The following is a 27,999-nucleotide window of genomic DNA, read 5'->3' as shown; positions in this document are numbered from 1 at the left end:
TGTTTTGTTTCCGGCTTTTCCGTGTGTTCAGCAGAAGATTCAGCGGCTGTTTGCTGACTTACCTCCAACTGCGCTAGAAGCGGTTGTTTTGACTTCTTAGGTAAGTTCTACGTTCTCCTTATAGCGTGTCTATAGATGCAATTCCGTGACAACTTCTTATATTCCTACAATAAACAGGCTACAGGTTGTAGCTACAAATATAACGACGCCCAATAACGTTCAGAGAAATCACATTATTAGTACATGCAGTATCCAGGATATATATATACCATAGTGTGGACCGTAAAGGGGTTGTACCAAGAAACACTAATTCACAGGACAGGTGACAAAAGCCTGATTGGTGGGGGTCTCACCACTGACCGCTCCGCACAGTGCCGCTCTATTCATTTTCAATGGGACTACTGGAGATAGCGCTGGGCTATTTCCATCAACTACATTGAAGTGAAAGCATCCCCCCAGTGACGAGAAAAGGAGGACACAGGACCCCTCGTTTTTCAGGATTAGTGGTGGTCTCAGCACAGATCAGACTTAGATCACCAATCCCATAGAGAGGTGTAAAAGTGTATTTTGGTACGGCCCATTTAAAAGTAAACTGTCAAGTACTTTATGCTGCCAATGCTGAGGGCAGCATGAAGAAGTGACAGACATGCTAATCACAGCGATCGGTTATTTATGGGGTAAGGTTTAGAAGCTTCCGAGCACTTATATAGCATATTGGCCGATATACCTGGCTTCGCCCGAGTTAATTTGGTCCAGGTGTTTGCCTGTTGTTCACCTGGAAAATTTTATGAAGTCAAGGTTACTTCAGAGTAACCGAGGAATAAAAAATGTATCCACATAGAGGAGCGTGCACTGCTAGCTGATCGGTAAATACAAGCCAACCTAAAAATCGTCCTGTGGTCTTATCAGGAGTTCTCCGCGGGTAGTGCTGATAGCATTGTTTCAGCTATTTAACCCGTCAGAGAACAAAGGAGCTGAAAGTAGATAAGAGCCCTCCTGCTATTAACTGCAGTCCGCTAAGGCTTCATTTGCAGACATAATTGCTGTTAAGTAGCTGAGTAGCTACTTAATAGTTATGCAAAATGCTCGCTCAAAGCTGTCACTCAAACTGTCGTTTGAGCGATTTTTGAGCTATTATCGCTGCGTGTAAATGGGCCTTAAGATTGTCCTCAGTATATACACATAGAGGTGAGGTAGATTCTCCTCAGTATATACACATAGAGGAGCATCAGATTCCCCTCAGTATATACCCATAGAGGTGAGGTAGATTCTCCTCAGTATATACACATAGAGGTGAGTTAGATTCTCCTCAGTATATACACATAGAGGTGAGTTAGATTCTCCTCAGTATATACACATAGAGGCGAGGTAGATTCTCCTCAGTATATACACATAGAGGCGACGTAGATTCTCCTCAGTATATACACATAGAGGCGAGGTAGATTCTCCTCAGTATATACACATAGAGGCGAGGTAGATTCTCCTCTGTATATACACATAGAGATGAGGTAGATTCTCCTCAGTATATACACATAGAGGTGAGGTAGATTCTCCTCAGTATATACACATAGAGGTGAGGTAGATTCTCCTCAGTATATACACACAGAGGTGAGGTAGATTCTCCTCAGTATATACACACAGAGGTGAGGTAGATTCTCCTCAGTATATACACACAGAGGTGAGGTAGATTCTCCTCAGTATATACACACAGAGGTGAGGTAGATTCTCCTCAGTATATACACACAGAGGTGAGGTAGATTCTCCTCAGTATATACACACAGAGGTGAGGTAGATTCTCCTCAGTATATACACATAGAGGTGAGGTAGATTCTCCTCAGTATATACACATAGAGGTGAGGTAGATTCTCCTCAGTATATACACATAGAGGGGAGGTAGATTCTCCTCAGTATATACACATAGAGGGGAGGTAGATTCTCCTCAGTATATACACATAGAGGGGAGGTAGATTCTCCTCAGTATATACACATAGAGGGGAGGTAGATTCTCCTCAGTATATACACATAGAGGGGAGGTAGATTCTCCTCAGTATATACACATAGAGGGGAGGTAGATTCTCCTCAGTATATACACATAGAGGGGAGGTAGATTCTGCTCAGTATATACACACAGAGGTGAGGTAGATTCTCCTCAGTATATACACACAGAGGTGAGGTAGATTCTCCTCAGTATATACACATAGAGGGGAGGTAGATTCTCCTCAGTATATACACATAGAGGGGAGGTAGATTCTCCTCAGTATATACACATAGAGGGGAGGTAGATTCTCCTCAGTATATACACATAGAGGGGAGGTAGATTCTCCTCAGTATATACACATAGAGGGGAGGTAGATTCTCCTCAGTATATACACATGGAGGGGAGGTAGATTCTCCTCAGTATATACACATAGAGGGGAGGTAGATTCTCCTCAGTATATACACATAGAGGGGAGGTAGATTCTCCTCAGTATATACACATAGAGGGGAGGTAGATTCTCCTCAGTATATACACATAGAGGGGAGGTAGATTCTCCTTAGTATATACACATAGAGGGGAGGTAGATTCTCCTCAGTATATACACATAGAGGGGAGGTAGATTCTCCTCAGTATATACACATAGAGGGGAGGTAGATTCTCCTCAGTATATACACATAGAGGTGAGGTAGATTCTCCTCTGTATATACACATAGAGATGAGGTAGATTCTCCTCAGTATATACACATAGAGGGGAGGTAGATTCTCCTCAGTATATACACATAGAGGCGAGGTAGATTCTCCTCAGTATATACACACAGAGGTGGGGTAAATTATTCTCAGTATATACACATAGTGGTGAGGTAGATTCTCCTCAGTATATACACATAGAGGTGAGGTAGATTCTCCTCAGTATATACACATAGAGGTGAGGTAGATTCTCCTGAGTATATACACATAGAGGTGAGGTAGATTCTCCTCAGTATATACACAATGAGGGGAGGTAGATCCTCAGTATATACACACAGAGGTGGGGTAAATTATTCTCAGTATATACACATAGAGGTGAGGTAGATACTCCTCAGTATATACACATAGAGGGGAGGTAGATTCTCCTCAGTATATACACATAGAGGTGAGGTAGATTCTCTTCAGTATATACACATAGAGGTGAGGTAGATTCTCCTCAGTATATACACATAGAGGTGAGGTAGATTCTCCTCAGTATATACACACAGAGGTGAGGTAGATTCTCCTCAGTATATACACACAGAGGTGAGGTAGATTCTCCTCAGTATATACACATAGAGGTGAGGTAGATTCTCCTCAGTATATACACATAGAGGTGAGGTAGATTCTCCTCAGTATATACACACAGAGGTGAGGTAGATTCTTCTCAGTATATACACATAGAGGTGAGGTAGATTCTCCTCAGTATATACACACAGAGGTGAGGTAGATTCTCCTCAGTATATACACACAGAGGTGAGGTAGATTCTCCTCAGTATATACACACAGAGGTGAGGTAGATTCTCCTCAGTATATACACATAGAGGTGAGGTAGATTCTCCTCAGTATATACACACAGAGGTGAGGTAGATTCTCCTCAGTATAAACACATAGTACCGACCCACAGAAAAAAAGTATTGTGTCATTTGTGCTGCATGATTAACACAAAAAAAACCCACAAAAAACAATGGCAGAATTGATGCGTTTTCTCTCCCTGCGATCATAAAAAAATTATAAAAGTTTTACAATATAGTCTATGCACCCCAAAAATGGCACCAATAAAAACCACTGTTTGCCACACAAAAAACAAGCCCTCATACGGCTGTAGAACGTTTGTAGAACACAGGAAAGTTAGAGAATTAGTGATGAGTCAGTCAGTTAATCAGTGAGTCAGTAAGGGCTTTCGCCTTTATATATAGAAGCTGCTACGCCTGGTGAGAGAGGAGTCCAAATTATTAATGAGATGCCATTAACCCCATGTGATTGATACTTTTCTCAGTATGTAGGGTAACTGCTAGAAAAGTGTCAAAAACATCAGATTGGCGTGGTTAGCGGTGCCTCCTGAATAATCTGTACGCACCTCTCACCGGACACAGCGACTTCACTATGTAAGTGCTCAGAAGCTACTAAACATTACCCCATAAGTGGCAGACCACTGAGATCCGTGTGTCTGTTACTACTTTATGCTGCCCTCGTTAAGGCAGTATTCCTAACGTTACCATTTATGTCTAATAGCTGCAAGTCCCAGCGGTGGGATCCATCTGAAAAAGTGGACTCCATGCCAGCTCACCTTCTCCTGCCTAAGGTGGCGGAGCCGAACTGGTCCTTCTTTGCTGTTTCTTCACTTCCAGCCACTGGTGACCACGGTGTATGGGCTGCTGGGCCCATCTCAGCCAGCTGGTCCCATCTCAGGTTTGCTGAGTTGCTGGTACTCCTTTCAGGTTCATAATAGGACAGTTCATATGACCCATCCCCTAAGTTACCATAAACCTGTTCTGGTCCCCCATCTGCACAAGCACCACAACCCCCAGCAACCAATGGAGAACTGACCCTATCTCTTTGGTCCTGCCAAGTTCATCTCCTAGAAGGGAGGAAGAGTTTTATGAAAAGAGGGGGGTTTGGTACTGTGTTAGCCAGTAGAGCAAAGCCTGATGAAGGATCGATAGAAGAACCCAAAAGCTCGCTGTAACATCATGTCTTTTTGTTGGCCATTAAAAGGTCTCATATCTACAAGATGACTTGGTTTGTCTTACTAGGAACAATCCCACCGAGCTTTATGAAGAACATACTACAGGAGTATCTCGTGTCCTGAGAGGGCTGTGGTGGCATTGTAATTTTTGCTTTGAGGTCCCCTTTCTTCAGTGTAGACAGGTTACTAGTGACCCTAATAGTGTGGATGTAATTGTCTATATATCTGTAGGAGATCCGCAGGGATGGACCTTCATATGTCCATCGCATTAGGACTAATAATGCTGAATACTGAACTTCTAGAAAACAAATCCTCTTTCCATTATTCATCGTTCCTCTAACCCGAACCACCAACCACTTCGCGGTGTCAGGATTCCTCTCTATGACCCAGATGGTGACTTAAATACAGTGTAGGATGTGGAAACTGATGGAACAGGGATCATGGAGTGGGCTTCAAGGGGATGTGTCATCACAAAATGAGGATTATACAAGTCACATTTTTGTGCTAAACCGATTTCTTAAGAACATTTTTTTAGTATTTTCAGCCACAATCTGTATTTAAAAAAAAAAACTAAAACCCTGCATTTCTCACACTGCCCACAGAGCCTAATACTAGCCTGTCACTTCCTGATCTGTGGAGACAAGTAGTCAGCAGTCATCTCCCTAACATCACAGGCTGGATTACACGCAGGGGTAACACCTATATGTAGAGAGCATGGGCTCCACCAGTCTCAATAAGTATAAGCTGTGACTATCTAACCTCCTCCCTGCAAAGTGACCTCGGCACAGGCCGCAGAGCATATCTAGAACAGTCTCCATAGAAGTCAATGGGTCAGCTCCCTAATTAATACAGAAAAAAACCTTTGGTGATCCAGTCCCTTTAAATACTTGTTAACAGATCCCACTGATTTTATCAGGATCCAGTCACCAACAGTCCATTGTAGATGGGGCAGCGGACTGTTCCGGACAACAGGGAGACACAAAGGTCGGACATCATGGATGTTAACCTGTCTGATCTTCTGTTGTCCCATGAAGTGTCTGTTATCTGCATCCAGCTATTACATTAATCAGCATGCAGCCAGAATGTGCATGTTTGTAGGTCAGTTATGGAGATGGCGTTTTGATTACACAGGCCATAGACACTAAATATTTGTAGAAGGGCCCACTTACATTTCATGGGATCTGGTGAATATCTATTGTCTGTGGTGGGCCATAAATATGAGGTTACTAGCCAAAAGAGCTGGATCGGATACTAAATAGCTATAGACTTGCCATATGCATCAAAAGAGTTGTGCCAAGTTAACTTCTATCCACAGGATAGGGAATAGCTTTATAACTGCTGGGGTTCTGAATGCTGGATCCCCACCATTCCTGAGAGTGGGGGTCTGGTCTGTCCCCAGTGAATGGAGCAGAGCTTGTGCAGGTGCGCTAGTACTCCGTTCTCTGCAATGACAGCAATGGAGGTTGGTAATCTCAGGCGCTGTCTTTGAGGTGAATGGAGCAGCGGTGCCCCTGTGGGACCTGCACTCCTTTATTCACAGCCGTTCTCGGGATCGGTTGGGTTCCCAGTAGTTGGACTCACCAATCATGAAGTTCTCTCCTATTCTGTGGACAGGGGATATTTTTATAGCTTGGCTCAACCCCTTTAATAATATTCTTTATATAGTGCCAATATATTCTGCAGCACTTGACAACTCAGGGGGTACATGGCTAAATAAAAGACTTTAGAGAGCAACAAACTAAAGACCCTTTTAGACAGAACGATATGGTTTAAAAAACTTATTTAAACAAGCCAAAGTGAACGATAATCAGTCATTTTTAGTTTTTTTAGGCTTAAAAATTACCGTTGGGTCGTTCATTTATCATTCGGTTTAGATACCAATCGTTCAGTTGTGTCATTCACTTATACGGTGAATGTGAGTGACTGAATGATTTCTTGTTTGTACGAACCAGTGATGTATCTGCCTGTATTAACAGGCCGCTCAAGCAGACTCTGACATCGCTCACTTGTGCAAACGATAAGGGTCTGTTTTGACGAATCGACTTATAAACCATTCAAACAATAACAGTGAGGGTCCTGATCACAAGAGCTTACAATCTAAACAGAGGGTCCTTCTCTATGGAGTGAGGGGGTCCATCACATACAACAGTCGGCCCCCCCCTATTAGTTGTACGAGGGACAATGACAGCTCAACGATATGTTCAGGACATTCTGCAGCCACGTGTGTTCCTCTCATGGTGGAGCTTCCAAGAGGTAACAACAGGGTACTAGAGCCTCCATGCCTGCCTGTATCACATCTTATATCCAAGCTAGAGGTGGTACAACAGGGTACTAGAGCCTCCATGCCCGCCGTATCACATCTTGTATCCAAGCTAGAGGTGGTACAACAGGGTACTAGAGCCTCCATGCCTGCCTGTATCACATCTTGTATCCAAGCTAGAGGTGGTACAACAGGGTACTAGAGCCTCCATGCCCGCCTGTATCACATCTTGTATCCAAGCTAGAGGTGGTACAACAGGGTACTAGAGCCTCCATGTCCGCCCGTATCACATCTTGTATCCAAAGTAGAGGCGGTACAACAGGGTACTAGAGCCTCCATGCCTGCCTGTATCACATCTTATATCCAAGCTAGAGGAGGTACAACAGGGTACTAGAGCCTCCATGCCCGCCCGTATCACATCTTGTATCCAAAGTAGAGGCGGTACAACAGGGTACTAGAGCCTCCATGCCTGCCTGTATCACATCTTATATCCAAGCTAGAGGAGGTACAACAGGGTACTAGAGCCCCCATGCCCGCCCGTATCACATCTTGTATCCAAAGTAGAGGCGGTACAACAGGGTACTAGAGCCTCCATGCCCACCAGTATCACATCTTATATCCAAGCTAGAGGCGGTACAACAGGGTACTAGAGCCTCCATGCCCACCCGTAACACATCTTGTATCCAAGCTAGAGGAGGTACAACAGGGTACTAGAGCCTCCATGCCCGCCGTATCACATCTTGTATCCAAGCTAGAGGTGGTACAACAGGGTACTAGAGCCTCCATGCCTTTCTGTATAACATCTTGTATCCAAGCTAGAGGCGGTACAACAGGGTACTAGAGCCTCCATGCCCCCCATATCACATCTTGTATCCAAGCTAGAGGCGGTACAACAGGGTACTAGAGCCTCCATGCCCGCCCGTATCACATCTTGTATCCAAGCTAGAGGCGGTACAACAGGGTACTAGAGCCTCCATGCCCACCCGTATCACATCTTATATCCAAGCTAGAGGCGGTACAACAGGGTACTAGAACCTCCATGCCCACCCGTATCACATCTTATATCCAAGCTAGAGGCGGTACAACAGGGTACTAGAGCCTCCATGCCCGCCCGTATCACATCTTATATCCAAGCTAGAGGCGGTACAACAGGGTACTAGAGCCTCCATGCCCACCCGTATCACATCTTATATCCAAGCTAGAGGCGGTACAACAGGGTACTAGAGCCTCCATGCCCACCCGTATCACATCTTATATCCAAGCTAGAGGCAGTACAACAGGGTACTAGAGCCTCCATGCCCGCCCGTATCACATCTTATATCCAAGCTAGAGGCGGTACAACAGGGTACTAGAGCCTCCATGCCCACCCGTATCACATCTTATATCCAAGCTAGAGGCGGTACAACAGCGTACTAGAGCCTCCATGCCCACCCGTATCACATCTTATATCCAAGCTAGAGGCGGTACAACAGGGTACTAGAGCCTCCATGCCCACCCGTATCACATCTTATATCCAAGCTAGAGGCAGTACAACAGGGTACTAGAGCCTCCATGCCCGCCCGTATCACATCTTATATCCAAGCTAGAGGCGGTACAACAGGGTACTAGAGCCTCCATGCCCACCCGTATCACATCTTATATCCAAGCTAGAGGCGGTACAACAGCGTACTAGAGCCTCCATGCCCACCCGTATCACATCTTATATCCAAGCTAGAGGCGGTACAACAGCGTACTAGAGCCTCCATGCCCACCCGTATCACATCTTATATCCAAGCTAGAGGCGGTACAACAGGGGTCTAGAGCCTCGCTACAAGGGGTCAGTTTTCCACAATAAATTCCCCTTTTGCTCTGATATTGTAACCACTGGCTTATAACAATGTTACAATCGCACATAGAAGTATCATTTGATTCTGACGGCTCCTCCTAGGGGAGGGATTTGTTTTTTAGTTTCAAATAACTTTTATTAAATAAGCATATAGTGAAAAGTATATCCTTTTACAGCGAAGATCCCCTCGCAGGGGGCATAACTTTTAGGGCTTATTTAGACTAACGTATATCGGCTTGGTTTTCACGCTGTCCTTGTCTGCAGGAGGGGGTGAGACGGGGGCGGAGCTCCGCCCCTGTCCCGCCCCTCCCATTGCAAATAGTGGTGAGGGGCTCAGTTCCTGCTCCTGGCTCTTCCATCCTCCTCCCCCTGCAGACAAGGACACCGTATATCGGCCGATATACGGTCGTCTAAATAAGCCCTTAAGGTTACATTCGGTATGGCAACAAAACACTTATACATATATTTTAGATAAACCGAATCTCTTGTAATCTCCTTCTTCTTTATTAGTTTCAGGATTTATTTGTTTTTTCCAGAGATTTAAATATTTACTGTATTTACCTTTTTCAGTAGTAACAATAAAGAAAACAGAAACATTAAACCAAAGTCCCACAAGGTCGTCTTTTTCTTAGAACTCTTTTCTCGTGAAATTCATTAGTTTCCTTCATTCGGCGTATCTTTATTTTGGGATTAGTTTCCTACAATGAGCGTACCCTCCCACAATCTCATGGACATTGCAGAGAAGGCTACATAATGCTCTCCTGCAGCGGGTGTTGGTCTGTTGGTGGGGGTTCTATCAGGAGCCAATGTGGTTTTTGTGAAGTGTAATTGTATAATTTGGGGAATGTGGTATGTTTGCTATAATGATCTGTCCCTCTCCATCAGGCAGGATGTGGGGGTCTACTCTCCCCCTGTGTGTGATCATCATGTCTGTAAGCAGCGCCAACATTGCTTGGCAGCAACCTGAGCAGGTGCATCTCTCCTATACAGGTAAGCCCCCCACCACAAATGGCCAGTAAATTCTTATCCATATGGAATGCTTTCATGCAAATGTTACTTCGGAAACTGCGTATATTTTGCACTAATTCACATAAAATCTCGCAGAATCCACAGATGTGATCCAGATTTCACCAATGCTGATTGGACTGTATGGAGATACCTGTGCAGTGCCGTCTCTGGCCTCAGGGAGATGCTCTTAGGACCTTTAACACGTGCGGAGTATTTCAGCAGTACGCACTGAAAGAGACCGCTTAATCTGCGCCTGCGGGTTTCCGCTCCATAATATACACATGCAGCTTATGGAGCGGACGATGAAGCTGCATCTTTAGGTGCGCTCTGCTGAAATATTCCACAGCTGTGAAAGGTCCCTTATAGTAATCTCATTGCCAATATCAGGACATTAGGCAATGACTGCAGACCTACCAGTCAGGAAGGGTGAAATGTCAATGTGAGCTTGCCAAAGGAAACCCCCCACCCCCACACCAACCAGGTAACGAGGGTCCCCATTATGGAACAATTTTCATTAGAAAGTATCTTAAATGAAAGAGCGGGCGCTGCTGGGAAGCGTGAGAACTAGAATAATGTGCAAACTAAGCCAAATAGTGGAAAAATTAGAGAAAAGTGTGTAAAGATGCACCAACTTTATCATCTCTCATGAGAGCCTGTGAGAAATGTGGCTTTGTCTAAGTTTACACTGTAACTATTAGAAAAGATTAGTACATCTGCCCCATTGTTCCTTTGCATAGGACTGCATGAACATTCTTGTCCTAGGCCGCTCTCACACAAGCGTTTTTTTGCTGCCCACTGAAATTAATGGGCTGTGAAACTCCCCAATTGCACGCATAATACTGCATTTTTACGCATGTTGCAATGTCACCGGGAGGAAAAAAAAACTTGTGACACCAGCGTGCTTGCAGAGAAACGCAGCGTAAAAAATTCAGCGTTTTTACATACGGCCGTGTCAGAGCGGCCTTATAGTTTAATACTTGGTTAATGACTACTTTTCCAGAAAATGTGGAATCATAACTAGTCATTCTATTACCATAGACCTCCTGACAGCCGATCACTACTTGCTGGAAGGGCCCCTTGACAATAGGTTGCTCACTACCTTCAGCGATCAGATGTAATCTGTGGGGAAAACTGACAGCAAGGGCTTATTCACAAGTCAGGAATGCAAATCTTCCATAATACTTTCCCTCTGCACGTTCCACTCCTGATTTTGGCTTACAAAGTACTGATAAAAAATACTGGCATGTGAATAAGCCCCGAGTGTTCAGTTTTCCTGCAGCGCCATCACAGGAGAAACTAAGTACTACACAGTGCTGATTCATATCCCTGTGTCGTCTGTCAATACAGGACAAGCCAGGTCCTCCAGAGGAAGAGATGCTCTTTGTTACCACTTTCCACTCCAGCCAAGAGATTTGCATCCTGAATAGGGGAACCTCTCTCCCCATTAACACCGCGTTCATTAATACGGCAGAAGAGAATGGCTTAAAGGGAACCTGCCTAAAGCACCATAAACTAACTTATGGCTGCTAGGCGAGGTGACGGGGAGTCAGGTGGTGTATTTTTTTTTATAGTCACCGATTTTCTGGTTTCAGCCGCTGAAGTCCACGTGCCGCACGAAAACATGACTCTTGTCGGAGTCCTGTGTGTGCACTCACCCATAGACTTGTATAGGAGAGTGCGTGCATGGGACTCTAAAAAGAGTCCGATTTTTGTCCGGCGGACGGACTTCAGCAGTGGACACTCCGGGAAACAGGAAGCAGTTGAGTATAAAAAATACAGTACAATACCCAGCTCCCTGTTACATCGACTTTAGGGAGGTTCCCTTTAAGCCATGCAATTTGCACCAAAGTCAGGTTATCCTCTCCTCTATGGACCTTCCAACATATCATGTGGCACACATGGTTGCCCTCAGTTCCTGCTGCTGCTGGGTGAATCCATCCCTGATTGTCATTCTATCCACCTAGGAAAATGTCTAGCACAGAATTAAATATTATTTATAAATGTAATTTGTCAATCAGGTCGTCCGGCAACTATGACAGTGACATGGACTACCTTCAGCTGGACCCCATCTGTAGTGGAATACAGTCCTCTGCCCGGACCCCCGTCCTTCAACCTTACCGCTTACGGCAGTGCCACCCTCTTTGTCGATGGAGGACCAAAACATAGAAGGATGTTTATCCATCGGGTTACTCTGGAGAATCTAAATCCTGGTCAGAGATATGGTAAGACAAGATGAAGGATAAAATAAAGTCTTCAAGAAAGGCAGGTTGGTCAGATTGGGCTTTCCCCATATTTTTAACCATCCTCTTATACGACTTATTTGTATGCATTTTGGGCTATTACTTTATGTTGTATATGGACTTTGGTTAGCCATATAGTTAAATACTATTATATACACACATATATTTACAGTTGCAATCAAAATTATTTAACCTCAGTTGCAAATTATGTTTATTTGTCAAATTTACAAACTTTGAGCTGTTTGCGAAAAAACAATCAACAATTTTAAATAGATCAACACAACTAATATAATAAGTGGTTTCTCCAAATTCAAGACAAAATGCTACTTTTAATGACTACTGCAGTCTCAGAATTATTCCATACCCTGAATAGAAGCTCTGATAAAAGTACACATTTTCAAATCAGGTGTTGCCTCAAGCACACCTGATGCAACTAATCAAGGGCTTCATTAGTTGTACCGGGTGTGCTTGAGATAAAACACACTGAATACCTGGACTGGTGAGGGCTTCATTTTCTGGATATTTAATTACGTTAGAAATATGGCTAAGTCAAGAGGATGGTTCAAGAGATCATTGTATTGTAGTAGCAAGGAAAAGGATAGAAAAAGATATCAGAGGTGCTGAATGTTCCCAGAGATCCAGTTGGAAGCATAGTTTGCAAGTTCATAGTTAAAGGAACACTGGCTACATTACCTCAACCCAGCAGAAAGTGGAAGCTATCACTGACTACTACGAGATCTCCAAGGATGCAGATAGTCAATAACCCTTTGGCAGCAGACACTGAGGTTTCCGTTTCCCCAGTAAGTCCGAATTCACATTAATATATTTGCGCAGCGTATTATGCATAAATAATTTACAAAATGGATTCAATCAAATATCAGGAAATCCTAGGGGAAAACATCATGTCTTCTGTGAGGATGTTGACGCTTCATTGGAGCCTCATTAAGGCAGCAGAAATGCAGTCCTAAGCTCTCGCTCGCGACCTGAAGGTTGGGAGTTCAATCCCCGTGTGGTTCAGGTAGCTGGCTCAAGGTTGACTCAGCCTTCCATCCTTCCGAGGTCGGTATAATGAGTACCCAGCTTGGTGGGGGGTAATAAATAAATGACCGGAAAGCCCTGCGGAATAAGTTGGTGCTATACAACTAGCAAGATTGGACCTTTCAGCGGGACGATGATCACAAACATACTTCATGCTCCAGCGAGGCTTGGTGTCAGAATAAGTCCTAGAAGATTTTGGAGTGGCATGACAGGCACTTGACTTGAATCCCAAGGAAAATCTTTTCTAGGATGTGAAGTAGGAGGTTGCAGCACACAAACCCAATGGGGGCCATTGCCTATGAGGAATGGGCTAAGATTCCTCAGGAATCTGTCAGAAGCTGCTGTCTGGCTATGCATCACATTGGCAGCAGGTCATAACAGCAAAAGGTGATTACTGAGTATTAGAGACTCTCGTCATGAAGAGGTGAAGAACTCTGAGACTGCAGTAGTTGGTAAAAGTGGCACTTTGTGTAGAACTTGGAGAAACTTCTTGTTAATGGGGTTGTGTTGTGCTATTTAAATTGTTTTTGCTTGATTGTTTCTTGCAAACATCTGAAGGTTTGTACATTTGGTAAATAAACCTGCTTTTCTCCGGGGGTTGATTGCAACTGTATAATTTGATGGCGACTGTATAGGTAACAGATTTCATTATTATACAGTTGTTGAGGCTCCAGTCTACTACATTATCTCAACTCAGTGGGATATCAACCCATAAAGAAACACTTCAAAGACAAGTTCAGCTCGGTGACATCTGTACTTGGGATTATATTCTTTAGTGTTGAAGGCTTAAACTGAGCAAGACAAGCTGTTCCCCTCTTCAGTTCCTCGTTGCCTTTTACTAATCTGTAATCTTTTTATCGTATTCATTTTTTTGCTTTAAGCCTCTTCTGGTGGCATTTTTGATTGTGTAAATCCCATCAGCCAGATGTTAATAATATCTGACTTTCCAAGTCTACGGAGTTTCTTCAATTCAGCAGAATCTTAGGTATTATACATCTTAGGCACAAAGTCAGTTCATTACGTGTTTGACCTACAAGTCCCTTTGCCATCAGCGTTAGAAGTCACATCTATTGCAAGACGTTCACATTGGATGATGGGCTAAAAGGCCAACTTTAGATGCCCTGTGGCAGCCTGTCCTTCTGTACGTAGTAAACTTGGGCACTACCGGCTGGCATACATTTATTGGGGTATTTATGACTGTGGTTGTCTCCTATGCAAGAGGATTTCCCAATCATGCATGCAGTAAGTCGACCTTTTCCTTATATGCCATTAGAGCATATAGAAGACATATAGGGGGCCATCACTAGGGTCCTCCCGTTTATGAGAGCTGTTGAGTTTCAGCAGATCCCGCTCTAGTGGACATTCGTATACTGCATGGACAAATATTATAGACGGAAGTTCTAGACATTATATGGTCAGTAGAACCACAACTGCACACGTCAGTGTTTTACCTTGTATGTATCGCTGTTGTCCTGCTTCTCTCTCATGTTCACAATTCTTGTCCTTCAGTTTATCACTGCGGCAGTGTTCTTGGTTGGAGCCCCCAGTTCTACTTTCGTGCACTGCAGGTGGGCTCATCCTGGGGGCCACGCTTGGCTGTATTTGGAGACATGGGAAACGAGAACCCTCAGTCCTTATCAAGGCTCCAGAAGGAAACACAAATGGAAATGTATGATGCCATATTTCATGTCGGTACGTACTGACACATTGGAGCTAAAATTATTAGGGAGTTGCAATAAATAACAATTCCCCCCCAAATGATCAGAATTATCATATTTAACTTATGTTATTCATGTACTGAGGGGCATCTGGGTAAATCTCAGAATACCCCTTATCTTCCCTGTATCAGCAGACTGATTTATAACAGTCTGTAATCTGGCTTGTCTTCACAGATTGTAGACTGCTGTAAACAGCCATTGGTTATGTGTAGTCTGCCATATATCCATAATGTGATTAGGATACGGAGAGGATCATGGCAATGGATGGTGCAGTCTTTGGTTCCTCACTTTGTGAGCACAATCTCTTCCTATTCTCCACAGAACGGTCACCCATAGTGCTCCATACAGTAATAATACTCCTTTTGACCCCATACAGCTTTATTACTCCTGTTTTGTGCCCCACACCAGTACCTGAGCTCCCCTTATTGCATGATGCAGTTATAGTGCCCCAACACAGTAAGAATCCCCCTTCTGTGCTCTTTATACAGTAATGCCTTTGTGTCCCTTTTGTGCACCAATGCAATAGTCATCTCTTCTTTGTGTCTGCACATAGTAGCAATGTTTCCACTTTGTGCCCCAAACAACAGTGGTCCTCTTCTGTTTGCCCCATATAGTATATGTTCAGCCCTCTTAATGCCCGTTTACATTAAGAAAAACAAAAAATGGAAACCCCCTAAACCCATGTCCATGACGAGTGGCTAGGTCCTTTCTTGCTGTCTGTAGCAGGTGGCTGGATACAAAGGGGTCATTGTGCCATCTGTGCAGGACGCTAATATCCTCAACATGCTGCGGATCTCTTGTAAGTTACAGACCTAAAGCAGCCTGTGGTGTGCAAGAGTTAGTGGTGAAGCAGGGATAACTTTGTCCCCTGCCATAATTGTCAACTGGAACCATGCCCTGACATGCGGATACATTTAAAAATGGCACTTGCCTGGGCATTAAGGGCTCTGGTCTTGGTTACCACCCCTGATCATGATTGTTACACTACTGAGTCTCATGAAGACAATCCATATATATATATATATATATATATAGACTATCATTGGCAAGAGTTTGTTCCTTTTGGCATACATTTAGTCAGTATAAGGCCGAAAATAAAAAAAGGAGTTTTTTGCAATTGCAAGACGCGCAGACCTTGTGTGTTGTAATAACCCACTATTTTCAATTGGTTCAGTGCGAAGAAAAGCCATAGCCTTCTGCCGCATGAACAAAAAAGTAGTCATTGTGTTTAGCATAGCAAACATGTGTGATTGTTCTCAGTGCAAGAAACCAAGTAATCTTGTAGATATGATACCTTTTAATGGTTTAATCGTAAATCAGTCCACTGAGCTCAGGACAGTTTTATGATGTGTCTTATCTCTCCTTTAAGAATGGAATGAACCTCAGCCCGGCATTCTTGCATAAGTGGAAATTATAAAAGGTCTGAAGGATGTCAAGCGTGATGTCCTCCTCTGAATCATAAAACTTTATTTTATTATTTTTTTTTCCTTTTGCTTTAAAACTTCATAAAAATTCAGAGCTTGCCTTGTAATAATGTTGCCATCCAATAGGTGGTGCTGCATCTCCTTCCATGTGCAGGTTGAAGGAGAGATAAGACACATCATAAAACTGTCCTGAGCTCAGTGGACTGATTTACGATATATGTCTCCACTCTGTTTGTTTGTTGTTTAAAGTTTTGAGTGCAAGTCTCAAACTTCTGTGTGTGAACATTTATTTAGATCAATAGGAATGTCGCCCCCCCCCCCCCCTGCATCTGTATGTTATAATTATGTGCCATCCAAAGTAGTTTCATTCAATAGCCTGACGAAGGGGGCGATATCCCCGAAAGCTCGCTGTAACATCATGTATTTTTGTTGGCCATTAAAAGGTCTCATATCTACAAGATTACTTGGTTTCTCTCACTGAGAACAATCACATTTTGCTCTACTGAAAGACGAAACGACTGAACAAATGTCATTTAAAGTAAACAAGAAGCGAACAAACTAATGTAGGCTGTAACTCAGCGATAAATGACAAGTGAGTGAATGGTGCATGATGGCTGCGCCTTCACACATAATGATCATCGCTCACTTTAACTCCTTTGAATGAATTTTTCAGTGATAATTGTGACGTGTAAACGGGCCTTATAGCCCGAAGGTCTCCAGAACACAGTTAAGTCTTTTTTGTTCCTTTTTCTTACAGGTGATTTTGCGTATGACATGGATGAGGTAAAGGATTGCTAACACCTCTTACTAGCTCTAGTTCTAGAGATTGATGCATATTCAACACATTATTAAAGGGGTTGTGTAGGATTAGAGAAACATGGCAGCTTTCTACTAGAAACAGCGCCCCTCTTGTCCATAGATGGAATTACAACTCAGCCCCACTGTAATGATTCCTTTGTGAAGCTAAACATTCTAGACCTTATCTACTGTGATACAATGTAGCAATCTCCCAGGAGAGGAAATAGAGCTAGTGGCTATTGGGAACACAGAGGATAGGGTGGATTACATAGAATTGTAGCAAACCCTTGAGAAATATTAGTTCTGGACAGGATTTATATCCACTAGTAACACGCAGAGATCTTCAGAATGCTGAGGAATTGAAAGACAAAAGTACATTAGAAAGTTGCAAAAATGTTAGAATACAGCGATTACTAGAATATCCGGTGATTTATTAGCATTCGCTAGAAACCAGAGATCTGTACCGATCGTGTCTTATATACAACAGTGTCAGTGCTAGATGAGACATTGGTGTTCAGTAAGGCAGAGGGGGTTTACTTGTTATTTCAAGGTCAAACCCTTACCTTTCCGTTCTTCCAGGATGACGCTCAAGTTGGTGATGAGTTTATGCGCCAGATCGAGTCGGTGGCGGCCTATGTTCCATATATGACGTGTCCTGGAAACCACGAGGAGGCATAGTGAGTTGTAGAATACATACAGGGTAGATTTTCCACAGTAAGTCCACTTGGAGTTCCGCAGTGACAAATGGACACAATTATGCAAATTGTGCCGCTGCAGATTGGGATCCCCCGACCCCTTCCCCCCCCCATTACTCTTAACTTCTACCTCTTCTCCCCACTTCCTCTGGTTTTGCTTGCTCCTCTGTCGGTCTCTCCGACTGATTCGACTCTTGCAGCCAATCGGTTGAGATGGCAAAAGAGAGCAGCGGGGGAGCAGGCAAGACTCTTCAGCGGAGTGGGAAGCAGATGCAGAAGGTGAGTATAATGTTCTTTTTTCTAAATTTCCACAGTTGGTGATTCCACTAACAAATATGCACTAAAACGGTGTGGATTTTTCGCTGTGGAAATTCAGGCAAATTTTCCATAGAACATCTGCCCAGTGCACGGGTGAACATACAGTAGAGGCAGACCATGCAACTGTAACGGGGCCCTAGGAGAGAGGGGGCCCCAGCTATGTTTGCACCATCCCTTTTTCTACTGAGTAGCAGGATCTTTCTCCAAAGGGGATACTGCATTGTTAATAAACAGGGTGGAGAATTTGCTCAAAGGACATTTTAAAGGTCATGGAACAGAAATCCAACCCTGGACCCTCTGGCCCTGGGTGGCGAAACTAGACGTCATAATGGGGGCCTCATCACTTCTATATACGCCACTGCTCCTATGAACCTACACTAAGGTGGGTTAGGAGCTCCGAACCCTCTAAAGTTATTTCTATGTGCTTAGTTTGCCATTATTCCAGCAGCACCATAAGTATTATGTGGTTGCCAGGCTGTATAATGTCACCTATCTGGCTTTACATGTTGTTTGGGCTTATTCAGACTGGTGGTTTTCATGTCCAGCGGACTTCACACAAACACTACATAGACCCATTATATTCATTGTAGCTATTCAGGCATGTGTGTTTTCACACACATGATGGTCAGAGCAGCGGATTCCATCATGGTCCGTTCTCACGGACGGAATAGCCGATGCAATGTTAAGAGTCCATGTGCTGTCTGATGTTTGTGCGGCTGATTTTGCCGTCAGCACTTGGCCTCATCCATGTGAAGAAGTCCTTATTTTTACAAGCATTTGACTTTTAGACGAGGTTTTTAGGACTTCTGCCATCTCATTATGAAGACTTGGTTGTACTAAACATCCCACATTGTTGCACCCTCTCCCCACTCTTGTGTTTTAGTAACTTCTCTAATTACCGAAATCGGTTTTCCATGCCGGGGAATACAGAAGGCTTGTGGTACAGGTGAGCTGACAATCGTGATGCCGTCACAAACATCCATGGTGGGATGTGAGACATTAAATATTAATGTGTTGCTTTAACAGCTGGGACCTGGGACCGGCTCACATCATCTCCTTCTCCACCGAAGTGTATTTCTACCTGAAGTACGGCCTGGAGCTGGTGGCAGAGCAATATCTTTGGCTGCAGAAGGATCTTCAGGTCAGATGCAAAATGTAATCCTCCTTCAATAGTTAATATAATCAATTTTAACTTTCAGGGGTCTCTAAAGGCCCCCAGACTCATACGCGAAAAGTCAGCCCAATCTACCAATTTTGGAGCAACCAGCGGACCATGGTAAGTGTATGAGAGCTCCTTGATTCTCCCCTGATCAGGCGTGTTGACTTTTAGAGCCCAATTCTTTTGTTTTTAGGGGAAGTAAGTCGCCACCATAGTGGAGCTGCGTGGTCCGCTCTCGCAGAGCATGCATTTATATGGGGGGAGTTGGTTGTAAGGAATAGCTGTCGGTTGACAGCTGTTGGAGGTGTACAGGCCTCTTAGAATAGTTTTCCCAGAAAATCCCTTTAAGGCCAGGTAGAAGGCTAAATAAAAAAAAAGCGGAGCTGTACCCACATATTAAAGGGCCCCCTAGTTTAGTACAGCTGTTTCTGTCCTGGAAGCTCTTGCAATGGTCACATGCTTATCACTGTTCATGTGACTGCTGCCGCCAATCACTGACTTCAGTGTTCTTGTTGTTGCATTTAAGCCACACCCCCTTGTCAAACAAGGTGCAGTAAATTATTCTTTTTGGTGGATTTGTTTCATAAACAGGTCTGAAACTTGAAGCAACATTGAAGAGAATTATCAAAGGCTGTGTGGTGGCTTTCTGACAAAAAGTTGCATATTTTTGTGCAAGTGGGGTTTTGCCCAAAAAATGTGCAACTTTTTGCTATTTTCTTCTTCTCTTTAACCATTCTCCAAAGAAACTTAAAAGAAGGGTGTTTGGTTTGTGCAGCGTGAGGCTTTCATCCAGATTTAAGAATTGTAATTCTTTAAAATGTTGCAAAATCTGTGACAATCTCATTCCAGGTGACGTTAAAAATCATTCCACCTCTCTAGACATATTTAAAAATGTGACTGATTTGTCATCAGCGTATGACCCTGTGATTTATCGCAAATAAGGGTGTTGCCTCCTTCCAAATGTACTTTGAAAAAAAACCCAAACATAATAAGTTTGGCAGTCATATGCTAGAAATGCGCCAACGTCTCTGGCTGACCCACAATGGCTCTTGAATGATTGCATAGAAGGTCTATTATCGGTTTTGTAATGTCCACAGAAGGCCACAAGTCGGGATCATCGTTCTGAGCAGCCATGGATCATCACAATGGCTCATCGTCCCATGTACTGTACCAACTTCGACGGTGATGACTGTAGCAAACCTGATAGTACGGTGAGGACAACCTGTGCAGAATCTTGCAGAATGGGGATAATTTGGTTGTTGAGGAAAGGGGTTCTACTGAGGAACTAAGAAGAAGTTAGAAAGCATAGAAGGAAAGAAGGCATGTGATGGTGGGCAGAGGATGGGGACGGTGGGAATCGCTGGCAATTACGGGATGTATTCTTCTTTTTATTATGGTGGTCTGGACTGGAGAGCACAAAGTTGGTGTAGGGAATCTTATAGACCAAGCAGAGCTTCCTGGGAAAAAAGGTATGCAAATTAGACTCCTTCCAGGAAGAAAAAAAAGCTGTATCTCTAATGTTGCTGATTTCATTAGACAAGTTATACATGTCCTAATGAAATCAGAAACACTTGAAGTCCTCCCAGACAGAACTCATTCTTGGTCTGACCACTGTTTTGGGATATTTTTACCATATTTTTTGATCTTTAGCTACATGTTCTAGGATGAAGGGGAAAGACAGACGTCTTCCATGCATCTTGGACATATTTACTAACGTATTATTCTGTCTGTTCTGCAGATACGAACTGGACTACCTGGTGGACAATATGCTTTGGAGGACTTGTTCTACAAATACGGTATGGTCATAGATGTCAAGGATGACCCATTTCCTTCATATAATTCTCAATTTACTGAGCGAATTCAGTTCTTAGATGTCTGTTACCATTGTCGGGAATGTTGTATGAATGAGAGGGCTACAAAAACATAGAGCCAAAAACTTTAGAAGCTGAAACCACATCTGTTTAAAAGACGAAAAGGCTGCCATTTAATATTTCAGTGGCGGCCACAGGGGAAATGCAAACAAAATCAGCTGATCGCTGCGATTGTACTGATGAGACAACTTCTTAATGTAATTAAAGGGGTCGCCCCACCAAAAGTTAGCCCTTAGTAACAAGATAGAAGCTAACTAGCTGATTGTTGGTCATCCGACCGCTAGGACTTCTATTGATCATAAAAAAGGGGGTCACAAGGTGCCTGTATGAACTGAGCAGTGATCATGCCTGGGCGCCACCAATCTGCTGGAGATAGCCAAGCTCCTGAGCGAGGCAATGTCCAGCACTTACATTGAAATGAATAGGGTGGTGCTTCATTCCATTGAATACTTTCTGGATCCTTGTTTTCATGATCAGTGGCGTCCCAGCAGGCAGACCTCCACCGATCAGGTCGTTAACCCTTTTCCTGTGGATAAGTTCTTTCGGTGGGACAACTCCTTTGCATTTGTTATCGGTTATCTGGGCCCCTTTGTCCTGCTCTACTCATGCCAAAAACAGACCATAACTAATGGCACAGCATTTATAATCCTGTTTTACATCCATATGTTCTAGGGGTAGACTTGGAGATCTGGGCACATGAGCATTCCTATGAGCGGCTGTGGCCTGTATATAACTGTACGGTGAGTAGATTACACATTCTAGTATATTCTGCCGTATTACTGGTACCAGAGGTAGACGATGCAGAAGTGCAACCTGGGACCCACTGCTATTGATAGTCCAAGGAAAATAATAGTGGTTCCTACTGTCTATAAGGTGACGGGTAAGGGGCTCCTAGATAACATGTAAGGGGCTCCTAGATAACATGTAAGGGGCTCCTAGATAACATGTAAGGGGCTCCTGGGTAACATGTAAGGGGCTCCTGGGTAACATGTAAGGGGCTCCTAGATAACATGTAAGGGGCTCCTAGATAACATGTAAGGGGCTCCTAGATAACATGTAAGGGGCTCCTAGGTAACATGTAAGGGGCTCCTAGGTAACATGTAAGGGGCTCCTGGGTAACATGTAAGGGGCTCCTGGGTAACATGTAAGGGGCTCCTAGCTAACATGTAAGGGGCTCCTAGGTAACATGTAAGGGGCTCCTAAATAACATGTAAGGGGCTCCTAAATAACATGTAAGGGGCTCCTAAATAACATGTAAGGGGCTCCTGGGTAACATGTAAGGTGCTCCTAGGTAACATGTAAGGGGCACCTAGGTAACATGTAAGGGGCACCTAGGTAACATGTAAGGGGCTCCTAAATAACATGTAAGGGGCTCCTAGATAACATGTAAGGGGCTCCTAGATAACATGTAAGGGGCTCCTAGATAACATGTAAGGGGCTCCTAGGTAACATGTAAGGGGCTCCTAAATAACATGTAAGGGGCTCCTAGAGGTTTTGAAGAGGTAACATGCAGTGACATCACAAATGTGTATTACCTGGGACATCAGGTAGGATGATGTGATATCATAAGAGTCTACTAGTCAGGTGATCCCAAGGAGGACATGCCATAAGTATCATGAAATATCCTGTTCCTGCACGGGGGTCTTGTTGGCGTCGGCCCCCAAGCATTGCATTATCTGAACTCTTCTCATTACATCTTTACCAGTTTAGTTCATGAGAAGTTAATATTTGTAGACGTGACCCCTGAGAGACCCCATCAGACAGTAATGAGGTTTGACGAGACGGTGCTATTTGTTCAGCTGGGTCAAGGTTCCTCATCCAGACCTCTGCTCATTACAGGTTTATAAGGGATCCCCCCAGGCTCCTTATACAGATCCCACGGCTCCTGTCCACATAACCACTGGCTCTGCGGTGAGTGATACCCGGGATGAGGTCGGCTAGATGTATATTGCTATTATTATACCGCCACATGCATAGACATTACAAGGTGTAGATGCACTAGGTCTGCCATCTGTAGCTCCGCCGTAATATGCACATTATTCTGTAATATTCCCATTGTTTGATATGCGCAGTCACATTTGTATAGAGTTATCCCACTACAAGACGCTATCCCCTATCCATCAGACAGGAATAACTGGCTGATCAGTGGCAGTCCGACCGCTGGGACCCCGGGATGAATGAGTGGCGGTCCGACCGCTGGGACCCCGGGATCAATGAGCATGCATACTGCAGTTGTGTTCATTTAATTGGGACTACAGGGGATAGGGGGGCTTGATATCTCCAGCACTCCTATTGAAATGAGCCAAGAGGCAGCGTTCATGCGTGACCATTGCGCCAATCATTCGGGGACCTGCGATCAGACACCCACTAATTAGATACGGATCCCTTATCTTGTACATAGGGGATAACTGTTTTGGTGGGATAACCCCTCATCTATAAGGCTGTAGGAAGGGAAGCAGGAGATGTGGAACCTTGTATCAGTGAAGTGAAGCTACAGACCTGATAAAGAAGTACTATACTAGAACATTAACACAGACTTTTAGAGAAGACCCTCCTGTTTCGGGGAGAATTCTGTCCCAGGACCCAGAAGGATGGGGGTATATTACCTGCAGTTGTTCTTCTCTGCTGGCCCTGCAATTTGTTGGTTCCGGGTCATGTTTTTGGCCATCCAAGGTGTTCAATGTAATCTTCAGACTACTTGATCCCTACAGTGTATTGGTAGCGTTAGACTAGCAATGCATTATACCTGCTCTCTGATTGGTCAGTTCTGCTCATATGATCCGTGTTGCCCAATCAGAGAACAGTGCACAGTGTAAGTAGAAAATTGTGGTGGCCATCTTGGACAGTCAAAAATGGGACCCAAAACAGGTGGTAGCGGGTGGTTTGGAGGGATGGCAGAGAAGAACAACCTCAGGTACTATACCCCTCCCTCTCTGCTCCCGAGATAGAATTTGTCTCAAACCTGGAGGGTCCCTTTAAGAATATGTTGTGAAAAGATAGATATTCTGAAAGTAATATTTTTTAGTAACCTCAACTACATAAAAAAGTCTTTCCAACATATATTTTTCTGCCAGGGATGCCGGGAGAGGCTGGATCCTTTCTTTCCACTGCATCGAGAATGGAGCGCAGTAAGGATCGAAGATTATGGCTACACACGTATCCACATAGCCAACAAGACTCACATACACATCCAGCAGGTGTCGGACGACCTGGTGAGTGCAGGTCACCGCATGTACACTGTGGCACACGGTGCTGACATGTTGGGGGTCATACTGTAGCTTCTATATGGAAGTATACGTCGCCATGGTTACAGACTACAAACCAACCTCTGGTAGTCTGATTCTGCAGTGCCGTGTTGTGTAAGGCTAGAGCTGTAAGGTGACTTTGGCCGTTCACAAATTGCATACCCAAAAATCAGCGTCACCCTGCCTCAATTGCAACTAATGAAAGTGGATGAGGTAACACTGCAATCTGAAGGCTGGCGTGACGACCACACCGCCGCTGCCATATTCCCTCTCATTAGCGGTAATGCAGGCCGGCTGGCACTGTGGGCTTTTGCTGTGTGATGTGGTGCAGTGTGGCCCTAACCTAACACATGACTGCAGGATCGGGCAACACAGGGTTTGTAACTATGTAGACATATAGGCGTCCATAGGAACTGCATACATAAAACGGTAGGAAACTTTAAATGTCTTTATAAGATTGGGAGTTAGAGGGCTACTCCAGCAAAATTATATTTTTCCATCCACCCCCCCTCACCTGATTGTCACACTCTGGCTATCTCCTATGTACATTGCAGTCACTTCCATGCAGTGCAGCCTCTTGCCTGATGCTTATCAGACACCATCTGAATGCTGAGATGTTTCCCTGTTTTCTCTTTCACTATTCGGTGCTATCAATCACATGATGCATCAGCACAGCATCACATGACCAGCTAGAGACTGAATAATCTCTGCCTGCAGGGAGGCCACTAGTATTACCATCTGTATTCTGCAGTATTACCATGCAAATAAGCTACAAACCAAGATATCACATGACCCAACTGAAGAGAACAACTCCGGGAAATTTCAGATAGGAATAACTAGAGGTATGTTCACATCTGTGTTCAGAGCCTCCGATTGGAAGTTCCATCGCCAGACCAAAAACCGTCTGTATGTAGGACTTTTTTGTTCTTCATAATGCTGGGTGAATGAAGGGAAACAATCAGACCTCATTATAGACGATGGAGTTCGTTTGGCGCCGTTCAGTTTCATCACATAATGGATCCGTTTGGTCGGGGGATTCCCCTTTTCTGCTCTGATGATGGAACAGGAAAGCGAAAACCCAAAACGCAGATGTGAATTTAGCCTAAACAGGGCAACACGAGCCGGGATATGTATCTGAGGGCCACTTACATAATGAATGGATACTATGTTCAGGCTCTTCATACTCCATGTTGTGAAATATCTGTGATGTGTTTCTCCGCAGGGTGGAGAGATCGTGGATGACATATGGCTGATTAAGGACAAGCGGTGAATACGGAAGTCTATATTTCTGGATAAGATTTAATCTCCTATTAATTGTTGGACTCCAAGTGATCTCCAGAATGATGTCCTTCATAGATCTCAGGAACGAGGCCTCTGATTCTGCTGCTTACCTCTTGGACTTAATGAGCTAAATGAATGTATAAGTTGGAATGCGGCACGCACAAAGCACTTTATATCATGGACTAGTAATTATTAGGAAATTATAGTGCCAGTGTTTCTGGTGGTGCAATGTGCCACACAGCTCTGCTACAGGCACGTCCTACACGCACGTCCCACACGCGGCCCTGCTACACGCACGTCACACACGCGGCCCTGCTACACGCACGTCACACACGCGGCCCTGCTACACCCACGTCACACACGCGGCCCTGCTACACGCACGTCACACACGCGGCCCTGCTACACGCACGTCACACACGCGGCCCTGCTACTCGCACGTCACACACGCGGCCCTGCTACTCGCACGTCACACACGCGGCCCTGCTACACGCACGTCACACACGCGGCCCTGCTACACGCACGTCACACACGCGGCCCTGCTACACGCACGTCACACACGCGGCCCTGCTACACGCACGTCACACACGCGGCCCTGCTACATAGATTGTTCATCCCATACAACACGGATCAGAAGCAGCGCAGCACTGGAGATGAAGGACCTGTGATGGCGTCACCGTCATGCTCCGCCCCTGATCACATGACGGCGACACTTATCTTGATTAAATGACTTACATGCTCCGCCCCTGATCACATATCTAAAGCCCATCCCGCTAGTCGGAGGACATGACAGCTGCTTTTTAAGTTATCAAACTACTAATGACGACCTGTCCGTCTGTGCGTGAGTGGGTTTGTGAGTGACTTACATGCTCCGCCCCTGATCACATGACGGTGACATCATCAAAAGGTCCTGCACCCTTGTGCATATTACAGGAGGACTACAAAACCCCTGCGGCCTCAATTGCTATGGACTACTAACGAACATTTAGCAGCCGTGTGCATACAGGACCTGTGTTGATGTCACAGTCATGTGATCAGGGGTGGAGCATGCAACACCCCCCCCCCCGCATATATCTATATTACGCTCAATTGCGGCACTAACAACCAATCAAGTTAAATCAGGGAACCCAAACAACCAATGAGGTTGAATCAGATAAGCTAAACAACCAATGAGATGGCTGGAATTGTGAATCAGAACCAATGAGGTTGCTGGAATTGCTCCATAGTGCCGAACTTGAGTGTAATCTAGATATATGACTCCCTCACTGGGGATGATGGACCTTTGCTGACATCACCATCATGTGACCAGGGGCGGAGCTTGTAAGTCACTCACAAACCCACTCACGCACGAACTGACAGGTCATTAGTAGTTTGTTACCTTAACAGGCAGCTGTCATGTCCTCCTACTAGTGGGATGGGCTTTACCTCTACTGGCGCATCTCCGCTGATTCCTCCGGTGTCTTTGATTTGGTTGTAGCTCGCTATTCGCCATGAATGAACAATGCGGAGGAGCAGCCGAGCGTTAAAAGGGGTTTACCAAGATATAAAGTTATCCATTATCCGCAGAATAAAGGTGCTTTAAGACGGAATGAAAATCGTTCAAACAAGCGAAAGTGGACGGTCATCATTCAATCTAAACGTGAGCCAATGACGAACGCTAAGCGGTCACTTTTCGTTTGGCGTTCATTTTCTGCAGGCATAAAAATTATCGTTGGCTCATTCACTTACCGTTCGGTTTAAGCAGCGCTCGTTCAGTCCTTCTCATTCACTTACACTGGGACTGGACGAGCCAACGATGTGTCTGCCGGTATAGACAGGCTGCACGGGAGCGAATGAGCTACCGGTGACGTCACCCGCTCGTTCAAACGATATTCGGCTCGTCTAAAAGGACTTTAAGGGGTAACTTTATAATCGTTGGGGTCCAACTACTGGGGCTCCACCAATCCGGAGAACGGCAGTCCCCCACATGAATGGAGTGGAGGACACACATGCGGGGCACTGCTTCATTCCATTCATTCCAACGGGGGCGCCAGAGATTGCACAACACTCATATTCAGCAATATCCAGCACTCCCATTGAAAAAATGGAGTTGCGCATTATATGGGTGTTTTTTCGCTCTGTCCTTGTGGGGTCCTTCAGGGCCCCAACCTCAGGATCAGTGGGGATCCCAGCGGTCAGTCTCAGAAGGTTCATAAAGTTATCCCTTCTTCTGTGCATAGGAAACCACTTTCTATCTTGGCACACCTCCTTGGCGTGACGAGCGCCGGTGGCCTCCGCCACACAATGTGCCCTAATTATGAACTACTAACTGCACCTAGAAGAAACGTGTTTACTTTTCTAGTAAATGCCTTGTAATTATCTGCCCCCGATCCTGGTGGGGAAAGTCATCATTAAAGGAAACGACACCTGAAGGCTTCATCTACACAAGTCATTAAAAGTTACTCCTGAG

The 27,999-nt window shown here is 44.6% G+C and overlaps 1 protein-coding gene across 2 annotated transcripts; it reads left to right on the top strand.

Moving 5' to 3' along the window:
• The first annotated feature begins 1 nt into the window (after position 1).
• On the top strand, positions 2-27,998 carry ACP7 (acid phosphatase 7, tartrate resistant (putative)). 2 transcript variants are annotated; one of them, XM_066581924.1, is made up of 14 exons: positions 2-100; positions 9,644-9,748; positions 11,785-11,988; positions 14,554-14,736; positions 16,944-16,969; positions 17,564-17,661; positions 18,881-18,943; positions 19,024-19,138; positions 20,254-20,367; positions 20,895-20,952; positions 21,700-21,767; positions 22,867-22,938; positions 24,102-24,239; positions 25,495-27,998. In XM_066581924.1, the coding sequence occupies exons 2-14, from the start codon at positions 9,649-9,651 to the stop codon at positions 25,540-25,542; spliced, it is 1,287 nt and encodes a 428-aa protein (XP_066438021.1). In that variant the 5' UTR covers positions 2-100; positions 9,644-9,648; the 3' UTR covers positions 25,543-27,998. The 2 variants fall into 2 exon arrangements, with proteins under 2 accessions (XP_066438021.1, XP_066438022.1); XM_066581925.1 differs by lacking the exons at positions 21,700-21,767; positions 22,867-22,938.
• Position 27,999: the final 1 nt, after the last annotated feature.

Source organism: Eleutherodactylus coqui, chromosome 10, assembly GCF_035609145.1.
Source record: "Eleutherodactylus coqui strain aEleCoq1 chromosome 10, aEleCoq1.hap1, whole genome shotgun sequence".
Lineage (NCBI taxonomy): Eukaryota > Metazoa > Chordata > Amphibia > Anura > Eleutherodactylidae > Eleutherodactylus > Eleutherodactylus coqui.
Note: the sequence above shows the minus strand (reverse complement) of the source record. Positions and strands in the feature narration are given on the sequence as shown.

Coding starts and splice junctions, on each gene's coding strand:
- ACP7 (XM_066581924.1), top strand. CDS start 9,649: ATGTGGGGGTCTACTCTCCCCCTGTGTGTGATCATCATGTCTGTAAGC. Junction 16,970..17,563: donor TTGCGTATGACATGGATGAG/GTAAAGGATTGC, acceptor CCGTTCTTCCAG/GATGACGCTCAAGTTGGTGA. Junction 24,240..25,494: donor AGCAGGTGTCGGACGACCTG/GTGAGTGCAGGT, acceptor GTTTCTCCGCAG/GGTGGAGAGATCGTGGATGA.